This window comes from Kogia breviceps, chromosome 10 (assembly GCF_026419965.1).
Source record: "Kogia breviceps isolate mKogBre1 chromosome 10, mKogBre1 haplotype 1, whole genome shotgun sequence".
Taxonomy (NCBI): domain Eukaryota; kingdom Metazoa; phylum Chordata; class Mammalia; order Artiodactyla; family Physeteridae; genus Kogia; species Kogia breviceps.
In genome coordinates, this window is record NC_081319.1 from 33,572,003 (window position 1) to 33,598,289 (window position 26,287).

At 40.2% G+C, this 26,287-nt stretch overlaps 1 protein-coding gene across 10 annotated transcripts in view; it reads left to right on the forward strand.

Annotated features, from left to right (window-relative positions):
* ERC2 (ELKS/RAB6-interacting/CAST family member 2) overlaps window positions 1-26,287 on the forward strand; it is a 969,444-nt gene that overhangs the window by 557,901 nt on the left and 385,256 nt on the right. For all 10 annotated transcript variants that reach the window (XM_067043890.1, XM_067043893.1, XM_067043897.1 and 7 more), the window contains one exon: window positions 14,844-15,004. In XM_067043890.1, the coding sequence (XP_066899991.1) occupies window positions 14,844-15,004 (161 nt within the window). The remainder of the gene's footprint in view (window positions 1-14,843; window positions 15,005-26,287) is intronic.

The following is a 26,287-nucleotide window of genomic DNA, read 5'->3' on the forward strand; positions in this document are numbered from 1 at the left end:
CTACTGAGCCCGTGAGCCACAACTACTGCAACCCGCATGCCTAGAGCCCATGCTCTGCAACAAAGAGAAGCCACTGCAGTGAGAAGCCCACACACTGCAATGAAGAGTAGTCCCCGCTTGCCGCAACTAGAGAAAGCTCGCACACAGCAACGAAGACCCAACGCAGCCAAAAATAAATAAATAAAATTTTTAAAAAGTTTTATTGTGTGTATATGTGATTGTTTGTTTTTATAAAAAGGGACTACGATCATGACATTTTTCTCATTTGACTCTTGAGGAAGTCAATTTTGTATCCTAATTCAATAGGTGTCAAGCCGTTGATCTGAATGCTGATGGTTTTACCTGGGTATGTAGTTGTCCTTGGGGATGGAAGTCATTTACAGCACGAATATTCTCTGTTGAAATCCCCCTAAGCTGTAACATTTTGGGGAGGATTCTTCCCGAAGAGCATGGGAGTGGCCTCATTGACCTTATGTGAGCATCTCCCTTCTTCTCCCCCAGCATTTGCCTTGGCTGTCCTCCGGTGGAGGTAAATGCCTAACACACGTGGCATGGTCTTTATTTTTGAAGAACTTAAACCTTTTATTTTTAGATAATTGTAGCTTCATTTGCAGTTTTAAGAAATAATAGAGATTTTGTGTACCCTTCACCGGTTTCCCCCAGTGGTAACATCTTGTAAAACTGTAGGACAATATCACAATCAAGGTATTGACAATGATATAGTCAAGGTACGGAACAGTCCCAGCACCCCAAGGATCCTTCATGTTGCCCTTTATAACTGTGCTAAACTACTGCCCTATATCCATCTCCTACCCCTGGCAACCAATAATCTGTTCTCCATTTCTGTAATTTCGTCATTTTAAGAACATTATATAAGTGAAATCATATAGGATGTGACCTTTAGGGATTGGCTTATTTCAGTTAGCATTGTTCACTGGTGATTCCTCCAAGTTGTTGGGTTTATCAATACTTTGTTCCTTTTCATTGCAGAGTAGTGCTGCATGGTGTGGATGCCCCTCAGTTTGTTTAACTATTCACCAGTTGAAGGACATCCAAGTTGTTTCTAGTTTTGGGCTGTTGTGAATAAAGCTGTTATGAACAATCATGCACAGGTTTTTGTGTGAACATAAGTTTTCATTTCTTCGAGATAAATGATAGAAAGAGTACAATTATTGGGTCATATGGTAGTAGCATGAAGAGTTAAGAAACTGCCAAGTTGTTTTCCCAAATGGTCGCACCATTTTATATTCCTATCAGCAATGTATGAGGGATCCAGTTTTTCTGTATCCTTACCAGCATTTGGTATTGTCATTAGTTTTTATTTTAGCCATTCAGATAGGTGTATAGTGATGTTTCATTGTGGTTTTAATTTGTTGTTCTCCAATGGCTAAAGATATGGAACATTTTTCCATGTGCTTATTTGCTGTCTGTATGTCCTCTTCAGCAAAATGTCTGCTCATGCTTTATGTCTGTTTTCTAATTGTATTGGAAATTTTACTGTGGAATTTTGGGAGTTCTGGTTATTTGTCAGATATGTGTTTTGCAAATATTTTCTTCCAGTTTATATAGCTTGTTTTATTATCCACTTAACAGTGTCTTTCACAGAGCAAATATTTTTCAATTTTGATGAGATCCAGTTTACTAATCTTTACCTTTATGGTTTGTGATTTTTGTTGTCAATTCTAAGAACTCATTGCTTAGCCTTAGATTCAGAAGATATTTTCCAATTTTTTTTCTAAAAGGTTTATAGTTTTATGTTTTACATTTAAGTTCACAATCCAGTTTGTTTTTGTACAAGGTATAAAGTTTAGGTCAATGTTCTTTTCTTTTTTTCATCTATGGATGTCCAGTTGCTCAGCACCATTTGTTGAAAAGGCTATCTTTGCTCCATTGAATTTTTTGCTCTTTTGTCAAACATCACTTGAACATTTATCTCTTAGATATAATATTATCACAGTATATCTATTTCTGTGTTCTCAATTCTGTTCTACTTATCTATGTGGCTATTCCTCTGCCAATATCACATTGTCTTGGTTACTCTAACTATACAGTGGGCCTTAATATTGGGTAGAGTGACTCCTTCCATTTTATTCTTCTTTGTCAGGATTGTTTTAGCTATTTTAGGACCTGTGCCCTTCCATATAAATTTTAGAATAAGCTTGTCTATATCTATAAAACACTTGCTGAGATTTAGATAGAAATTACATTAAACCTATAGATCAATCTGGGAAATATTGACATCTTTACTATGTTTAGTCTTTTCATCCATGAACACTTCCTATCTCTTCATTTATTTAAATCTTCTTTGATTTCTTTTATCAGAATTTTGTAAATTTCCATGTACAGATTCCATCCATGTTTTAAGTTTATACTTAAATGTTTCATTTTTTTGGAGTGATTGTAAATGGTATTTAGTTTTTCGTTTTGGTTTCCACATGTTCATTGTTAGCTTATAGAAATGCAGTTGACTTTTGTGTGTTGATCTTGTATCCTGCAACCTTGCTGAACACATTTATTACTTTTAGGTGTTTTTTGTAGATTTCTTAGGATTTTCTACATAAACAGTTATTTCATCTGCAAACAAGGGCAGTTTTATTACTTCCTTTGAAATTTTTGTGCCTTTTATTTATTTTCTTGCCTTATTGCAGCATCTAGAACTTCACATATTATGCTGAATAAGAGGGGTGAAAGCAGGTATCCTTTCCTTGCTTCTGATCTTAGAGAGAAAGCAGTCTTTCACAGCTGGTAGCTATAGATTTTTCAGTAAATGCTCTTTTATCAAGTTAATGAAATTTCACTATATTTGGCATATACATTTTGAGGCGCCATTTTATGTCTTTTAAAATAGAACACAGGGCACACAGTTGTATGTTAGATGTTGTGTTCAGCCCTGGGCATACTGAGGAGAATGAGCCATGGTCTTTCCTTGCTGTTGAGGGTCTCGTGGCCCAGAGTTTCCTCCCAGATCCTCTCAGTATATGTAGTTCCCTCTAACAATTGTCCCCTTATATTTGTACTCAACAATCAGATTCAAATCCTGGTAAAGAGTAAGCCATCTGCAATTTTTAGGTCAATCCCTTACCCTTTTTGAGTTTGAGTTATCCATCAGTTAAGTGGTATGCTCCTTTGGGAGTAAGTGAGGATCGAATGGGATTTAGGAAACCACATTATTTAAATCAGACATAATGATTACCTCTCTAGAGTATGTGGCTTCATTTCTTTTCTCCCTCCCTGCATGCCACCCACAATCATCTGTTGACAATCTACTGTGTGTTGCGAAGATGCCCCAGTGGACCCATTCACGGATGCATTCGACATACAGGGAGGCCACTACCTATTGCTCAAGGTAGATGGAACTGCGGTGCAAGGATTCTGAGGGGACCAGGAAAGGGCTTGGAGGCAGGCCTCATTTGGCCTGATTGAAATTTGCCATCATCAACAGGTATCTCCTGCAGAGCTAAGCCAGCAGGAGAATTCGGAGTAAAAGAAGCCTCCTTTTTTTCATTTTTCCTCCTTGGAATTGCCTCAGCTTATCCTTACATCATAAGAAAGAAGGTCTATTTGAAAACACGGCCCTGATTTGTTGAATGGGAATGAATAAACCTTGCTAATAGAAGTGGTCAAGTGGCATGGACAAATGGTTCTGATTTTGCAGGGCCTGACGACTTATTTTGAGTGCTGCAGAATCAAAACAATAATAATAATAAAATTAGAAAATGCTAAACAAGCACAAAACAAACAAGCAAGCCACCATACTGGACTTTAAAATGCATAGGAACTTTATTAGGGAACAAGTTGAAATGAATGAAGCAACATTCAAGAACATTGTGGGGCTGGGTGGAGGTGGCAGGAATGGCTGTTGACAGCTGTGGAGTCACTAACACTCAGGCACTCGGTGGTGAACCCAGATTATAATCAGCATAAATCTAAGTGACTGTCAGGGGCAAAGAAACCATGCTACAAAGTGCGGCCTGTTTTAAGGTTATTTTGGCTGACAGTAGTTGCCACCATAACTGCCACCAGAGGGCCCCACCCTGCTCTGAATTTCTGCTTTATTGCTATCCTTTGGAGGCCATGGTCTACCAGCAACTAATTTTTCCATGGGAGCTTAAGTACTTTCTATGCAGACCTTTCTTTGTTGCAACTGTAAAAAAAAATCTTTTTGAATTTTATTGAAGTATAGTTGATTTACAGTGTTAATGCTAATTTCTGCTGTACTGCAAAGTGATTCAGTTATATATATTCTTTTTCATATTCTTTTCCATTATGGTTTATCACAGGATATTGAATAGAGTTCCCTGTGCTATGCAGTAGGACCTTGTTGTTTATCCATCCTATATATAATAGTTTGCATCTACTAATCCCAAAGTCCCAATACTTCCCTCTCCCACCTCCCCTCCCCCTTGGCAACCGCAAGTTTGTTTTCTATGTCTGTGAGTCTGTTTCTGTTTCATAGCTATGGTTGCAATTTTTAAAACTAACTCTCTTTTTACATTAGTGATCCATATTTGCATCAACAAATACAAAGAAGAATATAATAGATTACCTGAAATCTCTAAGCTTAGAAAAAAACCTGTTTTGCATATTTTGATGCCTTTCCTTCTAGTCTTTTTTTCTATGAATATTCATTTAGAAACCTACATATAGTTGGGATTGTATTGTATTTATCATTTACTAACCTGCTTTTCTCAGTTAGGATTTCATGAACATCTTTCTTTTCCATTAAATCTTTCTACTTAGTATTAATGTCTGACCAACATCTCAACAATTGGATGCCTGCAATTTACTATCTACTTTCTTTGCAACACTTACACACACACACACACACACACACACACACGCACACACACTGTAATTTAACTAATTTCTTTGAAAGGTGAGGGTACATATGTGTATGTTTGTATATGTATGTACTTGTGTTTATATATATGTTTGTGTGTATATCTATACATATAATATGTATATACACACATGCATAATTTTTATTCTGGCTTTTATAAACAACACTCTGATGAATATGTTTATTATATCCTTGGAATAAATTTCTCTGGACGCATCCCTTATTATATCCTTAGAATAAATTCCTAAAGTGAAATCACTGGGTCAAATGCTAATTCATGAGATACACTGAATGTAAAGGAATTTAAAAAGTTTTTCTCATATGTTCAAAAAAGAAACACTTTCCACAAAAATTGAAATAATTTCTAAACATCACCGTTGGACAATAAAAGTTGTAAAATTTTGATGCTCTGGCTCTTTCCAATACTGTAGCTACTAGACATATGGATATTTAAATTTTAATTTTAATTAAGATTATATAACATTAAAAATTCAGTTCCTTAGTGGTACCAGTCATATTTCCAGTGCTCTATAGCCACATGTATGTCAGTGGCATGTATATTGGAAAGTGCAAATTAGGACCTCGTCATCACTGCGGGAAGTTTTATGGGACCATGCTGCTCTGATATCTTCATGAGTTCCTTTATAATTGTGTTTGGAATTTAGCATATTTTGTGGGTGATTAATTTGGTTTGTTATCAATAAATTTCTTAGTAAAAAATTTCGCCGTTCCATTGAAGGTGAAAAGTGTTGTCTTTCTGAAAATGTAAGAAAATGGAAATTCAGCACTTTCTCTTGCTTACTCATCCTCTCACAGGCTGAAAAGTAAGAGCTAGTGTTCAAACTAACATCACTGTTGATGATTACAGGTTACTGTGCACTTTCTGTGTGCCAAGCATGTAACTATTGTAAGTCAGGTATTCTTCATAAGGACTCTGGGAGGTGCAGCTGTTATCCACATTTTACAGAGAGAGAAACTGATGTACATAGAGGTCAAGTACCTTTTTCAGGGTCAGGATGTGGCTGGATCTTGTTTGGGACCTAAGCCCTCTGGCTTCAGAGTCCACACAGTTAGCCACTCTCTGTACTGCTTCTCAAGAATGTGAGACTCTGTTAGGGAAAAAAACAGCCCTCTGCTGTGCTGCAGAACTGTGCACACATAAAGTAAAAATGCCTCCCAGTTGCTCAGTAAGTATCTACATCAGACATACACAGAAGTGTATATTCACGGCCCTTTTCTCAGGGAGGTTCCACTGAGCCAAATCCTATCTGGAATGAAGAGTGCTCAAGGGCCTTCTGGTGAAACTGTTACTCATCTGTACTCCAACACGGAATCTGTTCAGTCAGAATGTATGTATTTTACACATTTCTTCTCCATCCATCCTTTATTGTGATGTGAAATTTTGTCAATAAGCCTTGAGGGAGTAGGGGGAAAAGGGAGAATTTAAATTGTAGTCAGAATTGAAGAGCTCAAGCCCAAACACCCTCACTTGATGTGGGTATTTGTTTGCAGCTGAAGGATCAGAGGTGACACGTTTAAGCAAAGCTCCCAGAAGTTTAACTTCAGTGAGGAAGAAACAAATCCCAAACACGATCTTAAGGGTAGCCAGGTCCAGGCAGAAAGCAATCTGGGGATTTTCAGTTTCAACCTTTTCCAAAAGGTGTCACTCTAAGGCAGCAGTGGGGAGGTGGGAGGGAGGTGGAGATAGAAATGTCAGATAAGAGTAATTGGAAAAATAAGATTAGTAGTCCTTGTTTTAACAGATCCTTCGGCCCACAGCATCACTGTCTAAGAAGTTGTTGCTGTTGAGGAGGGAGGGTTTCAGCGTTTATCTTTACCTTCTGATCTTAGTGTGACCTTCTCTGTGCCCAGAGCAGAGCTGGGCCAAGTCCCAGCTATTCCCACAGGACCAATTCACATTCCAGTTTTGCTGTAACCTGGGATTTCCTTGGCTCTGTGTTCTGGTGCAGACTGAAAACTACCATCCTTTTGCACTCAGGATGTAGTGAAGACAGAAAACTAGGATGGATGGTAAGGGGAAAGGCAGAAGAGCCTGTGTATTTTTTAACATATGGTTTTAAAAGCTGTTTTAAAATTCCACATCATTAACACAAAATAGATACTAACTCAATACTGACATATAATTTAAGAAACAAATTGTTTTATCAAAATATTTGAAGATCAGCTCTTGCCAAGTGAGCCTCTTGAAAAGCACTGGATGTTGCCACGTGTCAGGAAGACACATAGAACAGGGAGTGAGGCTCTTGGCAGATAACTGAGAGAGAAGCTGGTTTTCAGATATTTAGTTAAACAACACAAATGTATGTGTAAGTTTAAGTCGACACATGTTAATGATTTAAGGTCTTAGACAGGTTTTTTATTTTATTGTTTTAAAGCTCCGCTATTCACTTTAAAAAGTTCTGACAGTTTCTCCAGAGCTGGGTGTAAGCATTAGAGTCTTTAGAAATTCTTTTGATAGCTTCATTTTTCTTAAAGTTTACAGAGTTAAGAATTATTCAAATACATTTGAATAGTCCTTGTACCTTAACGATTTTATAAGAAAGTTTTTATAATCTGCCACATAGGATGACTAATAAAATCAGAAACGACACACAATCATGGGTTTTTGTTTTGTTTAGTTTAATTGGTGAGACCAAGTAGTCACCTAGCTTGAGGAAACCTTTAATTACTATGTTCTAGATATGTAACACCAAACCAATATATATTTTAAAATGTAATCTTAGTTTTCTAGATATAGGATCAGAATTCCAGTCTTACCATATTTGGGGACCTTTTAGGAAATTCTTTTAAGTGGAACATGTTAAGTATTATAGAAGATTTCTGAGGTTGCTGTGAATCTCTTTTCATCAAGGATGGCCTTTTAGGAATAAAACAGCCTTTCTAAAACTTTTTTACCCCCAGGAAATATTATTGTCGGGTGAATTATCAATAGATGTGCTTCCAAAATAAGCAGATGCTGTGTTGAATAGAGACACACGGGTTGCTTTCCTGCTGGACTTCTCAAAAGTGTTTATTGGCTCATAATCATTGTGATTCTTCAAGTAGCAATTCCCTAATGAACAGAGCCACATGGCCCCCAGCCAGGGCCCCCCAGCACATGTTTTTGCCCTCCTCTTCAGCTGGCTGCTCCCACTTACCTGCCTTAGGGAGGTGGGCCGTGAGGCCTAGGGCAAGACGGGCTTTTGTTTAACTCTTGCTCATCACTCAGTCCTTTCCTTTAACAGTTTTTTTTTTTTAATCACTATTGTAATTAAAAAGTTGTTTGCTTCAAGCTTGCCTGCCAAACCAGACAGCTTCTGAGGATGAGCCTGTTGCTTGCCTCTAGCAGAATGCCTGGCACGTAGGAGACACCCAGTGAGACAAAGTGGTGGAATGATGAAAGGACTGCACGTCTCCCAGGTCCCGGGCAAAGCAGGTAGAATGCAGAGCAGGATTAAAAGCTGCCTGCTTCGACCCCAGCTCAAAGCCTGGGACATTTTTATTGTGCCACCTCGAAACTCACGGGTTCCTGGGTGCTGATGGGGTGGCACTGAGCATAGGCGTTCCATCCATTCAGGAGCTGAGTAACTGAGCTCTCTTGTCTCCATAGCAAAGAGAAGGTGCTTGAGGCAAACAGAGAGCAAGAACTTGAAGGGCATTTGGTGAGGATGGCTAGGGGACCACTGATTTATGGGGTAGGAAAGTATCAAGTTTGGACTTACAGTTCATCCATCATTGCACTAAGTGGGTCAAAGGAAGGTTTTTCAGAACCACATCTTTGCATTCCCCTTCCTCTCATTCCTCCGGTATTTATTGAGTGTGGACACTGGTTCTGTGTCGGGGCTGAAGGGCCTTCCACAAAGAGAACGGAGATGTGGTCCTTGCCCTCTGGGGATTACAATCCAGTTGTAGCAACTAAGCACACACATTAAATAGTTGTGCAGAAATGTGAAGTGGTGTTTAATTAGGTGGGAGCAAGTCAGGTGCAGACGATAAGAACTGAAGGCACTTGGGTTGGGTGAAAATAATGTGGCCAGGAACCCATACTAGGGACAGTGGTAACTGTCACACACTGGACACTTCCAGGGTTTCTAGCATAGAGGGTTGGATGCTTTATGGGTATTATCTCCCTTTATACTCATGCCAATCCTGTGTGGTAGCTTCTGTCTCCTCCCTATCTTATAGAGGAGGACCTTCAGGCTAAGAGAAAGGTCAGCAAATGTCCAGGGTTCCCAGAGAAGTTTGCACTTTGGCATCACTTTGGAATCATCTGCATCTTTAATTAAATACTGATGCCTGACTCCTACCCTCAAACATTTTAATTTAGTTGGTAGGGTGTTACCATGGCATTAGGATTTTAAAAATCTTTCTAAAGGATTCAAAGGTGCAACAGAGTTTAGGAAGCATTGGGTTAATATTGTCCTATGGTCACAGAGATCCTGTTGGTGGAGCCAAAACTTGATCCAGGTCTGCCTGTTTTCAGAGCTCCAGATTTAATCACTGTACCTGTGAAGGAGGCCAGGGCCCTGTGGTAGAGCCTTAAAGGAGAGGCGACTTCAGTAATTGGAGGGGTTGGTGTAGGGCAGTCAAGGGGTGTGTGTACGTGTGTGTGTGGTTGACGGTAGGTGACACCAATCACAAAATCTTGAATTCAGTAATAAGCAAACATAAAATGGGTTGAATACTTACTGGCACTTTATTAACAAGATCTGACACTTCTGTGGCACCAAGTTCTTGGCATTGTTCTTAGGGCATCACACACGTTAACCCATTGAATCTTCACAAAACCCCTTTGAGCTATTCCCACATCACAAGGAAGAAACCTGGGCTCAGAAAACTTTTATAACTGACTCAGAAGGACACCGATAGTTAGTGGTAGACTAGCTCCTAAATTCTGTTTGTAACCACTATGCTGTGCTTATCTCTTACATTAAGAATGTACTAAGTGTTTTCATATTTGCCAGTCCCTGCACTAAGAGCTTTACTTTCATTGCTTCATTTAATACTTGCAGTAACGCTTATGAGACATACCATTGTTATAGATGAGGAAGCTCAGACACTTTCCCAAGGTTCTATAATTAAAAAGTGGTAAAGCAGGTATTATTAGTACAGTCTGGTTTCATAATCCATGATTTTAACCATTCTCAGTATTTCAAAATACTTAAAATTTTAAAAATTCAAATTAAATCTTAAGTGGAATGCTATCTATAAAACAAAGTAGAACAACTCCCTTTGAATTTGAGATAGTGGATGAAGATCTCTGCTGATTCACACTCCTCCTCCCGCTCCACTGATCTGTCTATCAGCTCCCCGATGCCTTTTTGGAACCCCTGGTGCACTAGGGAACACAGTCTGAAGACAACTACTTTGAGTACAGGAGCCCCTTGAGATGCTGGAACCAGTCCAGTGATATTTTTGACAAAATATTGATGGTTTAGGCATATTTTCCTGACAGTAGGGAGATGAGTTGTAACAGTAAATCCTGTGAGACGTCTTTGAATCCCAAATCCACAGGGCCCAGTTCAAAGTCACATTGAGACACACAGTCAAAATAGCTGAAAAAAAATCAAAAGTGAAGTCTAACCTTCAATTTGCATCTTTGGAAAACATTGAAGGGACCCCAGGAATAACTCCTGGCAACTTTTTTCCCCTTCCCTTTTTCTCTTCCTTCTCAATTATCTTATTCTGCCCTTAAAACAAAACCTCTGTGTCCCCAGTCTCCAGGCTCATTACTCCTCTTTCTCTTCTCACTTGTATCTCCTTCTTTTTTGTTATATAAATCATTGTAGCTTGCCCTTAAAAGTATTATACTTTTGCACTCAGTTTTACAGGTTCACTCTGCTACCCATTTCCTAAAATCCAGGCACGGAACTGGCTGAGAGATAACTCTGCTAGGGGAGAAGCTGATCGGGCAAAGCCATGTCCTTATTTAGGGTAGGGGTAGAGACAAAGGCTAGGGATACATACAAACACACCCACTTATTTTCAAACCTGTCAGAAATGTAGGAGGGGAAGGGATCCAAGCTTGAAGCATCAAAAATAATGGTAGAAAGGGATGATGGGTCCAAGAAGTATTTCCAAAACAGAGCTATAAGACTTGATGATGAATAGAAAATTAAAGAGGGAAGAGACAAATGTGGTTCTGAGATCTTAAACATGAGTGACTGAGAAAAGGTGAGTGCTACCAATGTGTTAGGGAGTGGCAGGTTGGGAGGGCTGGGATGGGTGGTAGGGATTTGGTTTTAGTTCTGTGTGCATGGATCATTGTGAATTTAAAGTGATATTATGACATCCAAACAGAAGTAATCAATGGGTGGTTCAGTATATGTGAAAGATGTTAAGTGAATAAAAGGACACAAAGGTTGGAAAAGTATCAGAGTTGAGAGCTGTGGAGACAAATCCCAGTCCTCCTTCTGAGGAGCCACATGGATGAGGAAAATGTCTCTGGGACAGAGTCATAAGGGGAAAGGTCTAGTTATGGACTGCAGGAAGGTGAAGAATTTGCAAAAGAAACAGGGGAGATAGATTACCAATTTAGGAGGGCTTCTGAGAGCCCAAGGGAAGGGTTGGCTTTTAGGAAAATGGGGAATGGATACATCCCCACTCACCCATTAAACCATGTTTCAGAGAGACTATTTAATGAGAAGGGGAACTTTCTAATGAAACATTTATTGAAAACTATTTAGAAAATTATATATAGCATCTCAATTATACATACGCACAAATAGAGGAAGAGAGAGATGGGGAAATTAAAACAAACTGTTTAGAGTGTTTATCTCCATGTGGTGGGATTTTGGGTGATCTTAGCTAAGAAGAATGTCATTTAACCTAAATAAAAAGAAACATTTAAAATTTTCATATCCGTATCTTTTAGATTCTGTACGAGTGTACCTTATTATAAGAAAAAGTGTTATTTTATTGATATCAATTAGAATAAATGATGTATAGGTTACATCATCTCACTCACTATCCATAAACATCTAAGAGAATAAGCAACATAACTTTCTGTTTCCAGATAAAGAAACCAAAGCTGAAAGAGATGAAGGAACTTGTGTCGGTCGTACAGTGAGTGATGGAGACATGATTCAAATCTGGTAGTTTTTAAGGCATAAGTTTCATATACATCGCCAGCTAAAATGTTACTTCAAATGAGGGGAAGAAGTTGGGGAAGAAGTTTAGCTGTGCAGACTACACATTAAGAAAAGACATATGGCAAGAAGGAAGGTACCAGTGGCCTGCAAAGGTAGAGTTTCCATGGGATAGCAAGAATAAGAAGCACTTCCTCTTGATGAGAGGGGACTGGTGGCGGGGAGATGGAGGCAGCTGTTGTAGAGCACTTGATAAGAAGTGTGACAATCCATCAGTCAAGACAGCCCAAGTCAAGCTGGGGGTAACGGCCGGCCCCTTATCTCTTGATGTAGTACAACAATGGTGCATGCCTTGCTTACGTGATGTAGGTTGGCCTTGGGCTTCATTGTGGTCACTCAGGGACTCAGGCTGAAGGAGACATCTTCTGAAACATGCTTCTATGCTCATCATGGCAGGGAAAAGGGAAGGTTGGGGTTGACTGCTAGTACTTAAATGCTTCTACCTGGAAATGACAATGATTTTCTTGGCCAAACCCTCACCCAACTTAAAAGGAGAGGGGAAGCATTGTCGTACCATGTGCCTGGAAGGGGGGAACTAGAATATTGTGAACCACCCTTATGGCCACCACAGCGGGGAAAACGTTTCTTGCTTTCTAATGCTCCTGTTTTGGTAGCAAAGGAAACAGTTTGCAGAACTCTAGAACATCTAACACAGGAGGTACCATGGGCATCATCTGGGATACTGAGACACCAAGAATCAAGTGCTTATTTGCACAAAGTTACAGGTAGAAGTGCGAAGACTAGAACAGTGTATCTGAGGCCAGTGCCCCAGGTGGTCCAGTGTGCAGTCCTCAGTGGTCAGGTGAATTAGGAGGAGTGAAAGGCCTTGGCCTGGGAAGCTATTTTGAGACTCTGCTTCCAAGGTGTTGAAAATAACAGCCTCACCTCAAACTAAGAATTATTGACGTTGGAAGCCATAAGCATCTCCATCAGTAAAAGAAAGTCCACATTACATCTCTCAGGTGTCCACGTTTTCTCCATGTGATTATTGCTGAAGTGACCAGGGAAGGCCACAAGTCATTACTCTAAGGTGTAATTGTTAAAGTTGGGTTAATATAAAACTAGTTAGTGCCTGCCCTAAGCAGTCAGGTGGCAGGTGAACTAAGAACTTGGAAACCCAGCTGAGTAGCATACTGTGTCTATAGATTGCAAGCAGGTCAGTTCAATTAATGAGAAAGAGATTCAGCAGGTGAGAATCCTCAACACGCTCCCCTCTTCTCTGAGATAAATAGTACATTTGGGATAAAGAACAATTTATGAAAGGAAACGGGGTCATGAGGACACGGGCCATCCCATATGGAGGGTCAGGCAGACTGTCTGACTTGGCATTTGGAATGACCATAAAACTGATGTTTTTTTTAAAATTGAGTATATCAACAATAGGGGAAAAAAGAAGACAAAAGAAAAAAGAAAAAGCACCTCTGCTTCAGCCTCATCAAGTATTGCTTCTAGTTATATTTATGATATTCTATGAACTTACATGAGAAACTAAAAAGTTTAATTGCTTTTTAATTTTTAAATTTTGTATATTTCTGAAGTTAAGGATTAATGCTATTTATCCTACAATTAAACGTGTAATTCTGTGACTTTCATAAGTTATTGTTTATGTCCCTTGCTTTTTAAACTGTTTTTGGTTTTGGCTTTGATTTACATTACATGGCCATCAAGTTTCCTCCTTCTATCAGGGCAAAATGGAGGGTTTTCTGAATCTTAAAATCCTGTAATTTACCTTGGATGTGAACTGTAATGCTTATTCTGAATACATTCCATGTAAAACTGCAGAAATTGTGTAGAAAGTCTTCATGAATTGGAACTTAACATATCATTGACAAGTTTTGAAGGGCGTTCTGTTGACTTTGGTGATAGATGATCCCATTCTGCCAAGTTCAGCTGGAAGGGGTGACCCAAACATCAACCCTGGAACCTAGAAACTTCCTGAAACCATGGTTTTAAATCAGCAGGGTGGATGCAGCATGCATCTGTGCAAGAGATGGCATTTCACCAGCTTGCTCCACAGAAGTCTCTGGAACAAAACCATAAACATCGGCCCTCATTGTTGTGTGTTGGCTTTTAAAAGCCTCCAGTGGTTTGGGGAGGATAAGGCCTTGCCTTGGGGCTCCCTGGTCCAATTTTCTGGGACCTGGCTGAAAACCCTGGATATTTGATAGTCTGGCTTATTTCTATGGTGTATTAGCACCCTATAAAAGTTACATGTCATTTATTTCAAGTTTAGAACCCTCTCAAACTTCAGGGGCAAACCAAACTTGAACCTTTTGTGGCTGGAATTCTGTTTACCTTTGGCCAAACCTTGCTTCCTGAATGTGAAACAGGGAGGTGAGGTGAGAGGGAGGCCCCTGAGGCCCTTTGGACACCAAATCGCTTTTGCCAAACAAGGCTTTGATAGGTTAAAACATGAATGAATTTGAAACACATAGAATAACTTCCTGTCAGAATACTCTGGGGCCTACAACACAAAAGTATATTGTGCCCAGCAAAATGCATTTTGAGTGTTACCTTCAGCCAACTGAAGTGAGGCAGTATCTGAGATTTTTGCCAAACAGGTTGAAATTGGGTCAAGCCACTCACCCTCCACTTCTAATAAATATATTAAATAGATTCTATAAAAGTTAGTGGATAATCCAATTGAATAAGGACCTTGAGAAATTTGGACATTTCTTGTGTTTGAAATATATTTTTTTAACTAGTGACAAAGAAAGAGTGGATGCCAAGATACAATGCCCAGTTCAAGGATGGCTTTGATTCCTTTGTGTCTATTGTCAGAACATAGGCTAGCACGAAGTACCTTGTGCTTGAATGGAGGAGAAATAACACACTGCGTTCCATGTGCTTTACAGATAGAGGAACTGATGAATGCACTGGAGAAGACCAGACAGGAACTGGATGCCACCAAGGCTCGCCTTGCCTCCACACAGCAGTCTCTGGCTGAAAAAGAAGCACACTTGGCCAACCTCCGGATGGAGAGGAGAAAACAGCTGGAGGAGATCCTGGAGATGAAGTGAGTACCCATTTTTGCTTTCCTATTCTCTCTTTTCTAACTTCTCTTTAGGGATGAGAAAGGAAAGGCTAGAGAAGATGAAGAAAGCTTGGAGAAATAATAATTTAGCTAACACTTGAGTAGTTATTTCCATGACTACGCTTCTTATTTTTTTGAATTATAGCTTCCATGTCCCAATTTGCACATGTCTCACATCTGTTATACAAAAAAAAAAAAAAAATCCAACATTGGGTTTTGTGTCTGTGGGTTTTGTGGACGGCACTAATAGATCTGTTGAAAAGGTCTGAGTTGGCCAAGGGGCAGAGGCCTTGTTAAGCACGATGGTAATTTAAGTCCTGCTCAGAGTTAAGTGGAAACTTTTCTGAGGAGGTATTTCCTAATTGTGACTATAACTTTGCTAATTATATTCTTTTCACTTGTGTACAATGCCTGGCTTGTGTTGGCGTTCATAGAGTCTTAAAGTTGGCACCTCTTTGTTTAGAAAGCAGGACTCTGATTTGCTGGGCTGATAAAAACAGGCTTGGAAACTCCCCTGCCACCCTGTCTCCTTGGGTAGCTAAGGGCTGGGGGGAGACTGGAACAAATGTCTTTGATTTCATCAATAAGGTATGGCTGCTTGTCGGGCAGTAGTTGTTCCTGTAGGCCTGTGACACACCTGTCTTCACCTAGCTTTTATTTCATTCTTACAATGAAACAATATCACCATGGAAGAACATAGTAAAGGTAATTACTCAAAGATTTTAGAGGTAATCGATTGCTGTAGATCTGTTTCTGAAAAAATAGGCAAGAAGCAGCATCTCCCTCTGTAAGTTTTAAAATGAAATAATCACTAAAATATAATTTAAATCCAACCTCCTTCCACAGTAAGGGGAAATGTACAGAATTATGGCATCTTAAGCCTGTAACATAGACTTTGAAATTGGTGGCTAGGTATGGAAGAATAACCTTATCCTGACCCTGCAAGTCTTACACATGGTTAACATTAAACCCAGGAAGCTTAGATCATGGAAAATATGGAATGAAATATTTTGAAGGATTTAATAACGAGGACAAAACTTTTATTCCTCGTCAACTACCTCAGTTTCTCCAAGACCAAAGAATAAGTAGTTTTATTTCCACTTATAAACTCTCATTTTTCCTAATAAAAGATGATATAATAAAAACAGATTTTATTATCCTCAGTTTAGGGGTGAGGGAACTGAGACTCAGCGAGATTTCAAGTAATTTGCTTAAGGACATCTGGCCAGGATTAAAACCAAAATCTAATCAGGCTCCCTTTCTACTACCTCATTTTCTCATGGAGCTTATGTCACCTCCACCAAGTCCAGAACTTTTGTCTGTTTGAGTCACTGCTGTAATTATGCTGCCTAGAACAGTGCCTGCATATGGTAGGTGCTCAGTAATTGTTTGCTGAAGCAATGAATAGATTGAATGCTGGAGATTGGATTTTATGTACTTAGGAAGAAAAGTATTTCAAGCATTTGTGACATTATCGATGTGATCAATAATTTATTAAGAATACCAGTACGTTGATTCCATCAGCCTTTATTCTTTCTCTTTCACTTATCCAGCTTCTGCCTCCTTGTGTGTTGTTATGTGTCACGTTCAGCCTCTCTTCTCTCGTTGTTCTGCAGCTGTTCCCAAGTTAACTCTACAGCTCCTGGAGTGATTTATTATGCCATTATAAGGAAACTTGCATTATTTCCTGTTTATAAAAAGAGCATATACTTTCAGCGTTTTGAGAGAACAAGTAATGGTGAAGCATGCTGGTTTGGGAGTCGTCAGAGCTGGGTTGAAATTCTGTTGCTTCCACGTGGTGGCTGTGTGACTTGGGAGAAAATGACCTTAACATCGCTGACCCTCCAGTTTCCTCCTATGATGACTTTCGTGGGGTGGTTGTGAGGAGAGGCACTCAGAGTGGGGCTTGGCACACAGAAAATGATATATGTGTGTAAATGGTGCTATCAGCCAATGAAAATATGTCATTTGTTTAATATACTTTGTGAAGAGTATCATTTATCTAAAATTTGGGTTTATTTTTCTAAAACATATAAACTTTTTCCATGTGTATGTTTTCCTACTTAATTTCATGATTTCAGATAGCACCTAACTAAGACCTCTTTTGGTGAATTGCCACATTATTGCCCAAGTGCTTATTAATCTGCTGCCACTGCAAAATAAATACAAAATTCCTATTAATTCCTTTGGTAAAAGTAACAAAGCCCTGCTTCATTAAGCCCAATATGGACCTCATTCACTATTTAACTGGCCTAGAAGCCCCACTTACCAGTGGGCTTCTTCCCAGGACTATGGGGACACAGGTGCAGGGCAATTACATTGACTGAGAACCCCAGTTAGCTTTATCAGCCTCTTCAGCTGTTCAAGTCAACCAAATGGTTTGGTCAATCTTGATTTTTAAGCTGAGTTGACATATTGGTTAATTGGCATTAACCAAGTCAGTGTAAGTTAGTGGGAGCAGTCAGCTGGATGTATCACTGTATCTGCTGTCACTCTGTGCCAGGCACTGTTGGTTTTCCTTCAACTGACAGGCATTGTGCAAGCAATGCCTTTAGGCTTTAGGCAAGTCTACCCAGTTTCCCAACCCTGGTAGCAAGGGAGAGGCTCTGTGGTGTTAGAGGAAAGAGGGGCGGGGCCTTGAGTCAAGAGAAAGAAGATGTGGTCTTGTAACTCAACCATGACGTTAAAGGAGATCACTCTCTGGTTGCCTCAGATTTTTCTTTGGTAATGTGGAGGTAATAATACTTGCCCTGCCTACTCTATAGAATTGTTATAGGGACAGGATTTTTTTTTTAATACTGAACTGAAGTTATGTAAACCAGCATATGTAAAAGTGCTTTGAAACATAAAAGGGGATTTTGAAACAAGAGGTGGTGTCTGTTAAATCCGTTGCAAAATCAAATGGCACCGAGTTTTAGTATTGGAAAGCAGCTGGGTCCAACCTTCCAGCCTACGTAAGCCAGACTCCTGTCCACATAATGACTAATAAGGAATTCACAAGGCCCTGGTGAGGACCACTTCCTTTGGAAGTCATGGGCTCATAAGGTGGTGGTTCATGTTCCACGGCTCGTGCAGGTAGCTCATTTGTCCTTAGATGGAACTGAAATGGCTTTCCGTGGAATCTTCCCACTTGTCTTGGTTTTTGTTTCAGAGCTACATAGATTTCACCTGAGCCCCATCCACAGGACAGCCAGCCTTTTAGATATTTGTTTGGGTAGAAGTGTACATTTTAGGAAAAAAAAGAAAAAAGAAACAGAGAAGCAAAACTTAAAAACAAAACCACCTTGATCCTACCATGCAGAGATGGATGCTGGTAGCATTTTGGTATATACCTTTACAAATGCTCTCTATTTTTTAACAAAATTAGATTGTACTGCCATATTTTATAAATCCTGTATTTGAGGAATGAAAGGATGAATTCGTTGAAAAATTTATGAATATTCCTTGAGCACCAACTATGTGGTAGGTACTGTTCTAGGTGGAAAAACAAAAATGTCTGCCCTTATCAAGCTTGCATTTTAGTAAAATGAGTGAAGGAAATGAATGAACAATAAATAAGTAAATAAATGAATAGGTAGGTGAATAAAGTAGCTTCTTGTGGAACCAAAGAAGTTTGGAATCCCACTTAGAAATCTACTTCCATAGGTAAGGACCGTCATGGTTATTTGGGGTAAAAAGGAACCTGCCCTGTCAGTCCCTGTAGTCTGAGAACCCTTTTAGGAACTGATCCCAAAGGAGAGCCTTTGCCTCTGTGTTGTGTAGCGTTCTTCCCCCCATTATGCCCTTTTCCAGTTTGATCTTCACTGCTTTGTATTCTAACTGCCAGTCATTATTCCCACACCGGAAGGAACAGTTCCCAACCATACATTTTCATAGGAGAACATAATATTCTCCTTCCCTAGTGTGTAAGATTATGCTTTTACTTAAAAAAAAATCTAAAACCTCTTACTAAAACATTTCATAATGGTTCATCTTTGTTACACTTGCTTCTACTTAAAGGGATTTTATCAAAATAACATTAAGAACATCATTCTATATGTTTGGTTTTATTAATGCTGGTTAATGAGCTTACATTCCAGTAACCAAAGCTCAATTATTTAATTTGTGGCAGGTGAAGTTGATATCTGTAGCTAAGAGGAATTGAAGGCCATGAGATACCGTACTTAAAATCTATCTGTGTGCATTTGCTCAGATGATTTAAACTAGCATAGTAATTGAACAGGCAGACAGGCAGGCTAACTGGTATGTTCCATTTAGTATTAAACACTGAATATTCTAAGGGTTTTGAGAGCTGGTTAAAAGTTACGTAATTTGAAGTGCGTGTTTTAGACTTTTTGAGGTGATTTCTCATACTTATGGGAAGATTTTAAGGGGACCTCTGTACTTTATCTCATCTGATGACATTGTGATAGCCATCTTAATTTACTGGGTTTTGTTGCATTTTAGATATCTTCTCTAGGTAGCCTCAAAAGCCTTTGTATACACTAGGCTATTTTAGGAAGTTTACAGTGAGGTAAGACCCCGGCTTGTTCCAAGGCATTATCCTGTTGGCCTCTTTGATCTAGGATCTCTTTTGAGAGAGCCACTCATTAGGTAAGTACTCTTCAAAGGAGAGGCATGGTACAGAAAATGATAAAATCAATTTATTCTTTACTTCATGCCAACATGAGAAAAGACAAATCACATTTTTTTAGGAAGGAATCCTAAGTGCCTGGTAATTTGGACAGGATAAATGGAGCCTGGGAGAGGAGTTTTGAGGGCATCTGTTACTTAAAATTGATAAACTCAGTTGCAAGAGATGTTATGGAGATTGAATGAAATTATGCATTTATGAGAAAGTGATTTATAAGCTGTAAAAGTCATGTGTGTATAACGTGTGACATATTACTATGTTAGGTAAACTGACTATAATTAGCATACACTGATCCCATCTTCAAATTCCAATTGACCTCATGCTTTCAACAGTTTTTTATAGGGAGGGGGCTACAGTGCCATTCCTTCTCTAATCAATGAACGGTTTGTTTGGAAAAACCTTGGCATGCACAATTTAAAATATATATTAAACACTATGTTAATGTGTCCTAGAATGTCCCAGTCTGTCTATCCTTATTTACCTCCTACTAAATTCTAAAAGTAAATGGAGTCAGCGAAAACACTAGTGAAGCTTGTCTCAGCTTTCTAAGTTACCTGCAGTGATTGAGAATGGGAGGCAGAGAGAAGAACTGCTCATTAAATAGCAGTTGTGGTCTGAGCTGCAGGCAGTCACGTGATGGACAGTAGCTTACCACTCAAAATTTCTGTTTCTCTTTTGTAACCCTGAAGTTGGTGACTTAGGGCCTTTAGTGGAAGAGAAAAGACTTGCTGTACATGAAGTGGGTAAGCAAAACTTAACTACAAAGAAAATAACTTTAGAATAGTGGAATGGTCTAATTAGCTTCAATGCAAGGAACAGAAAACCCCACATTCCAGAAGCTCATACAAGTAGCTGCATAGTCACCAGGGACCCACACTCCTGCCTTGAAGCTTTACTATTCTCTATACATGAGAGGTGTCCATCTCATGATACAAGGTTTTTGCCTCAGCTCCAACTGTTCCATCCACATTCCAGAAAGCAGACAGGAGAAAGGAGAAGGGAACCTCCCTGCCCTTTTAAGTTGCACATACCATCCACTAACATCTGAGTCATTTAACAGTTTGTTCGATAAATAGCTGTTGAGCATTCATTGCTTGCAAGGACTGTTCTACGCCTTCGGCACCGATCTAAGCACTGTTCTAAGTGGACAGAAATTGTTTGTCACATGGTCACACTTAGATGCAAGAAGGCAGGAAATGCAGACTGTAGCTGGGTGGCTCTATGTCCAGCTAACACTTAGGGAACCCAAGGAAGGAAAAGGGGTGGTGGGGTATTGGGGGCAACTAGCAGTCTTTGCTGAAATAAACGAAGTATGAAAAGAAAGCGTCAACTGGTATGTTATCTCACTGAGCATTTAAAAATAACTTTGTGACTATACTTTTAAAGATAGTATTCCTAACAGGTATTTACTTGTATGCATGCATGTCCAGTATATATCTGAGTTCATTTCTGGGTACCAGTGTTGGTAAACTCTGGGAGAGTCATGTGATGAGTGAACAGGTTTGGAAATACCTGAAAAATCGCATCATGGTTGGGATAGCTGATGAGGGGTGTTAGTCTAGAGAAAACCAAGAGGCAGATTTTCCCTTCAGCTATTAAAGGGGTGACATGAGAGAAAAGAAGTGGATTTGATTTATGCTGCCTCAGATGATTGTGCTAGAGCACAGTCATCCTTTAAGAGGAGGAAGGCCTTCCTTCAGTGCTTCGTACCAGTCAGAATTCTGTAGCCTTTTGAGGTTGTTCCTGAGGTATTTCAGCAAATCCTGGGGGGAGGGGGATATTACCTCCTCTGGGTGCTATAGAGAGAATTCCCATCCTCAGGGAGGGGACAGACAGATGATCTCCATAATTCCTTTCAGTTTGGAATTCTACCAGTGAATCTACTAAATAAGTGATCTGGAACATGAATAATATTTAGGAGATGCTGGAAACTTCTTTGTTTCTTCTCTTAAGGAACTCTATTTGAATGTAGAAACTTTTGCCAAAAGCCGAAAATGACTGCTTGGTTTAAGACACTGTCCTCTCTAATGGGACCACAACCGAATTTTCCTGTACTTTTGTACATTGCATTTATTTTTCATAAAACTCTTCAGATGTGAAATATATGAGCCAAGCAAAGATGTGTCTCACAAACTATTACAGAGAAAGAATCAGTGGTTAAATTTAATGTCAGGCAGAATCAAGAACCCTTCACTCTCCCGGCCCTAAGGATTGTACTATCTTTGATTAAAATGTCTTCAGATAATTAAACTAGCCCAGGCATATGCACTATTTACTGCATGCAGACTTTGGCCAATGGGATTAATATTACTGGTGAACAACTCTTAGGTGCTTATTATATGTCAGGCAGGGGCTGAGTACATCACCTCCTGTGAGATGGGGCGTATTATTACCTCCATTGTGTAGATGCAGAAACTGAGGCTCAGACGCCTGGAACTCAAAAGTCTTTTTGACACTACATTCTATGATTTTAACCACTGCCAGATTGCATCACACTGTCTCCTAGTGAAAAACTCAGGATGTTGTTGTAAGACTTTTAAGTCTTGTAATGGTGAGACCAGTTTCGATTAAACAGAAGGCAGTTGGCAAACAGGACAGCAGGCTGGGGTGATGATGGGAGGGAAGGGGCAGGAAGAGAGCTAGTTGGAGGAGGCCTTTGAACTCAGCTTCCTTATCTTAAAACAAGGCAAGGGGAGACACTGTCTTCTAGCCAAAAACATGCACTGCATATATAAGTTTAATAGTGAAAACTGTCAGTCAAATGGGTCCCTTGGCCTGGTGGTTTTTAATGGAAATACAAACATTTTCTGAGCTAGAGTGTATAATCTTTCAGCTTAAATAATCATAATCAGCAGTTAAATAATCTAAATGCTTATGAATTGCAGAGTCTAAATTATTCCAAGCACCATACTTCATGTTATCTCCATCTTCACAGCAGCGGCTCGATGGGGGCTAGGAGGATCAACCATTAAAAATGGGAAAGAGAAATGTACAGGCCTTCCAACCTCCTAAAGTATGGCAAGTCACAGGGGGAAGTTGTGGTCCTTCTTCCAATCCAAGAGCAGCTTCCTTTGGATCTCTCTGGTCCTCAGTTTGTCCAACTATAAATTATAAATTAAGGGTATGAAATTGGCCAGTCCTCCAGCCAGCCCTATAAATTGATGCCCCTTTTACTTTCTACCTTTGTCCCTCCTCTCCATTTGTTCTTTTTTACATCACAGCCCACTAGGTAGTTAAGTCTTTTCCTAGGAACCACTTCTTGCAATGGTCATTTAGAGAAAAAAGGATAGAAGAAAAATGAGGACCGTATGTGGGAGAATGTATTCCAGAGCAGGGGCATCAATGGGAAATAGACTGTGGCCCAGATGCCAGCTGTCTGCCAGAACTGCGAAGGGCAGGACTCAGGGAAAATCCCAACTTGTAGGGTTTCTCTGCCTCCCTGTAGTATCTTCTTTGTGAAGGTAAAATATACTGTAGCTGTTATCAGGGGAAGCCTCAACCCTGAGGATGTAGAGGCGAAACATCAAGATCTGCAGCCTCAGTGACAGAGGGCATCATAACAAAAGGCTCCAAGTCACTGAAGACTTACAGGACAAGGCATAGCATGGAAGTGGGGAGGGCTTTGGATGTTCTCGGTCCCTGGAAAGTACTTAATAAAAGTTTGCTAAAGGAATGAATGAATGCTGATGAAAATTTGACTCTTGCTAGCTGCCTCTTCCTCCTTTCCCCTACCTTAGCCGCCCCTGCCTTCTCTTCCACCCAATCTCCTCTTTCTTCTTTTTTCTCTCTTCCTCCTTTCCTTTCCTTTTCCTCATGTTCTCTCTCCTCTTCTTCCTTTTTCCTCTCCCTTTCCTACCCCTGTTCTGGTGCCCTATAAAGTGAGAAGGATCAAAGTATTTTCTTTATTTTCTCAACATATGGTTGTCTTGCTAGATTCTCATTTTGACTGTTGGGCAAGAGGCAGACCGAGCACCTGGGAAGAAGAGTGTGTGTGTGTGTGTGTGTGTGTGTGTGTGTGTGTGTGTGTGTGTGTGTGTGAGAGAGAGAGAGAGAGAGAGAGAGAGAGAGAGAGAGAGAGAGAGAGAGAGAGAGAGAGAGATGGGAGTGGATGGGGAGGAGACACACATGCATGTTTGGTGGCGGAGAAAGGGCCAGCTCTGGCAGTCTTGCGTAGAGAATGAGATGTAGAGGGGAGGCCACTCAGTTCTTCAGGAGCAAAGCAATTGAGAACTATAGCCTGAAGCCAAGCCGCCAGTCAAGAACTGCCAAACTCTTTTATTTTCCAGTCACGGAATTTGGGAACCAAGGGATTGTGAAAATTGAAATGCAGTGTTTGACTTGATCTTTGGGTTAAGCCAATATCCCTGGGATCTTAATTTGAACCTGCAGGAGGCTTTGGCCAACTCCTTTGAGAACCTGTTGTTACTCACACCCAACCCTTCGCTTAGTTGAAGAGATTTGCGGAGTACACTGCAGCTAGTGCCAGCACAGTTATGATAAAAGTTAAATTGTCTTTCTGTTCTGTTTTGAAAATGGTGTCTGTGTGTTCACTTTATGAGCCCTGAGCTTGGTGCTCCTTTCTCTTCCTGGCTCTATCTCTGGTTGTTTTCTTGTAAAACTTACCCTTCAATGCATTTCTAAGGTTTTATTCTAAGGCATTATGGGATTGGGTACGCAAAGTGGTTATTCTCTTCTCTCCCTTCCATTCTTTGGGAGGGGAGACTGTACCCTGGGAAGCTGCTCCCTGTACAGTGCATTGCTGGGGTTCCTTTGCTGGCTGACTTCTGATTGGGTCCAGGGCCTACAGGAGGCACTGCAGAAGATGGGAGGGTGGGAAGAGAAAAAGGCTAGAGAATTTCCTCCCTGTTCCCTGCTTGCGCTGGGGCCATATCTCTGGCAGTAAGGACTTCTCTCTATGACTGTAGCTCCTCTTAGCAGTGCCCCATCCATGGTTCCCACTGGCACTGGGATTAACTCATGTTTCCTTTGCCCCTTCAGCCCAAGCTGCAGTAATAGCCACCCCTTGTTGCCAGTTTCTGGGTACCTCAACGCGTTTGTTTTATTAACCCTGCCCACCTCTCCTCTGTAGTCCTTTCATTGAACTCTCCTCATTGGACTCATCTGTGGTGAGTTCTGTTTCTGGCCAAACCCAGACCAGTACAGTGGGGAAGGCCATGGTGCTGTGGTCACGTGTGTGAGATTTGTTAGGATGACTTGAGAAAGCATTGTTAAAAAATGTTTACATTTCCCATAGTAAGTAATTTTGGAAAAAGAAGCAGATTGCTTGATGCTACAGTCAAAACACTAAAACGAAACTGTCATTCTGTGATTTTTTAAAAAAAACGGTTGCTTTTCAAATGACCTTTGAACATGAATGACTGCTGCTGCCCTGACCCCAGAAAGATGTGAAGCTGATGTTCCCAGAGTCAGCCTCAGTCTTAGGACTAATGAAAATAGCCCCCTGCTCCCGCCATATACAAGGAAAAAATATTCCTCCCTTATTCTTTAGGCTTAGGGGAGTTGCTTTGACTGAACAAGGAAGAATTTCTTGAGATGGGAGGAAAGAGAGCATTCTAGACGTCCTGGGCTAGAGCACAAGTCAGCTGCCTCCAGGCCATGGGTAACATCCTTAGATCCAAGCTCAGGGTATTTGGGGTTCCCATAAAGCTAAAGGCATTGCATCTTTGATCAGCAACTGCTCTAATGCAGCACTTCAGGCTGAGGTGCAAGCTCAGCATGCCTACTCATTGATCCAATCGCCTATTCAGTCACTGACTTATTCATAAAACAAATCATCCAGGAAGTCAGCTATTTATTGAGAGAATGAACAATCTGATGTCCAATTATAGGATTAGAAATCTGAATGTAGAATTGCATCTGGGATAAGATTGCAATAAAGGAAAGGTCTGTGGAGCCATGACAGCATCCTAAAGGTAGTAAAAGGGCTCCCTGAAGATAAGTCATGATGTGTTGGATGAGAGTTCATTAAATGAAGAGCTAGGATTGGTGAGTGGAGTCAGGTTGGGGAGTACATTCTAGAGGAGGAGACTGCCTGTGCAAAGGCCCTGTGGCAGAAGGGAGAAACATTCCCTCCATTAACTCATAGGATGCCTGTGTGGCTGAAGCACAGAGACAAAGGGGGAAAGCAGGGTTGATTGAGGTTAGAGGGATGGCAGAGGCCAGACTACCCAGGACCTTAGGGGCCATGGTCAGATAGTTGGTACTTATCCTAAGAACAGGAACCCATTGGGGTGAAGTAACATGATCAGATTATGATTTGAAAATAATCAAAAGCAATTACAGTATACTTTCCATGTGCCAGAAACTTTTGAAGAGCTTTGAAAAATATAAACAATATCTTCACAACATCCTCTAAGATAAGTACTGTTGTCATTCTCGTTTTACTTTTGAGGAAACAGAGGCACAAAGAGGTTAAATAACTAGCCCAAGATCACGTAGCAAAAGTGGGATTTGAACCTCTCAGCATTGTCAAGTAGTCTGGCCACATGCTTGACCACCACACCGTACAGATGCTTTTGTGTGGAGGATAGATTTGGATGTGGGCATAGTACTTAGGAAGCTGCTGCAGTCTTTCAGGTAGGGAGAGCTTGTCCTAGGATGGTGGCAGTGGA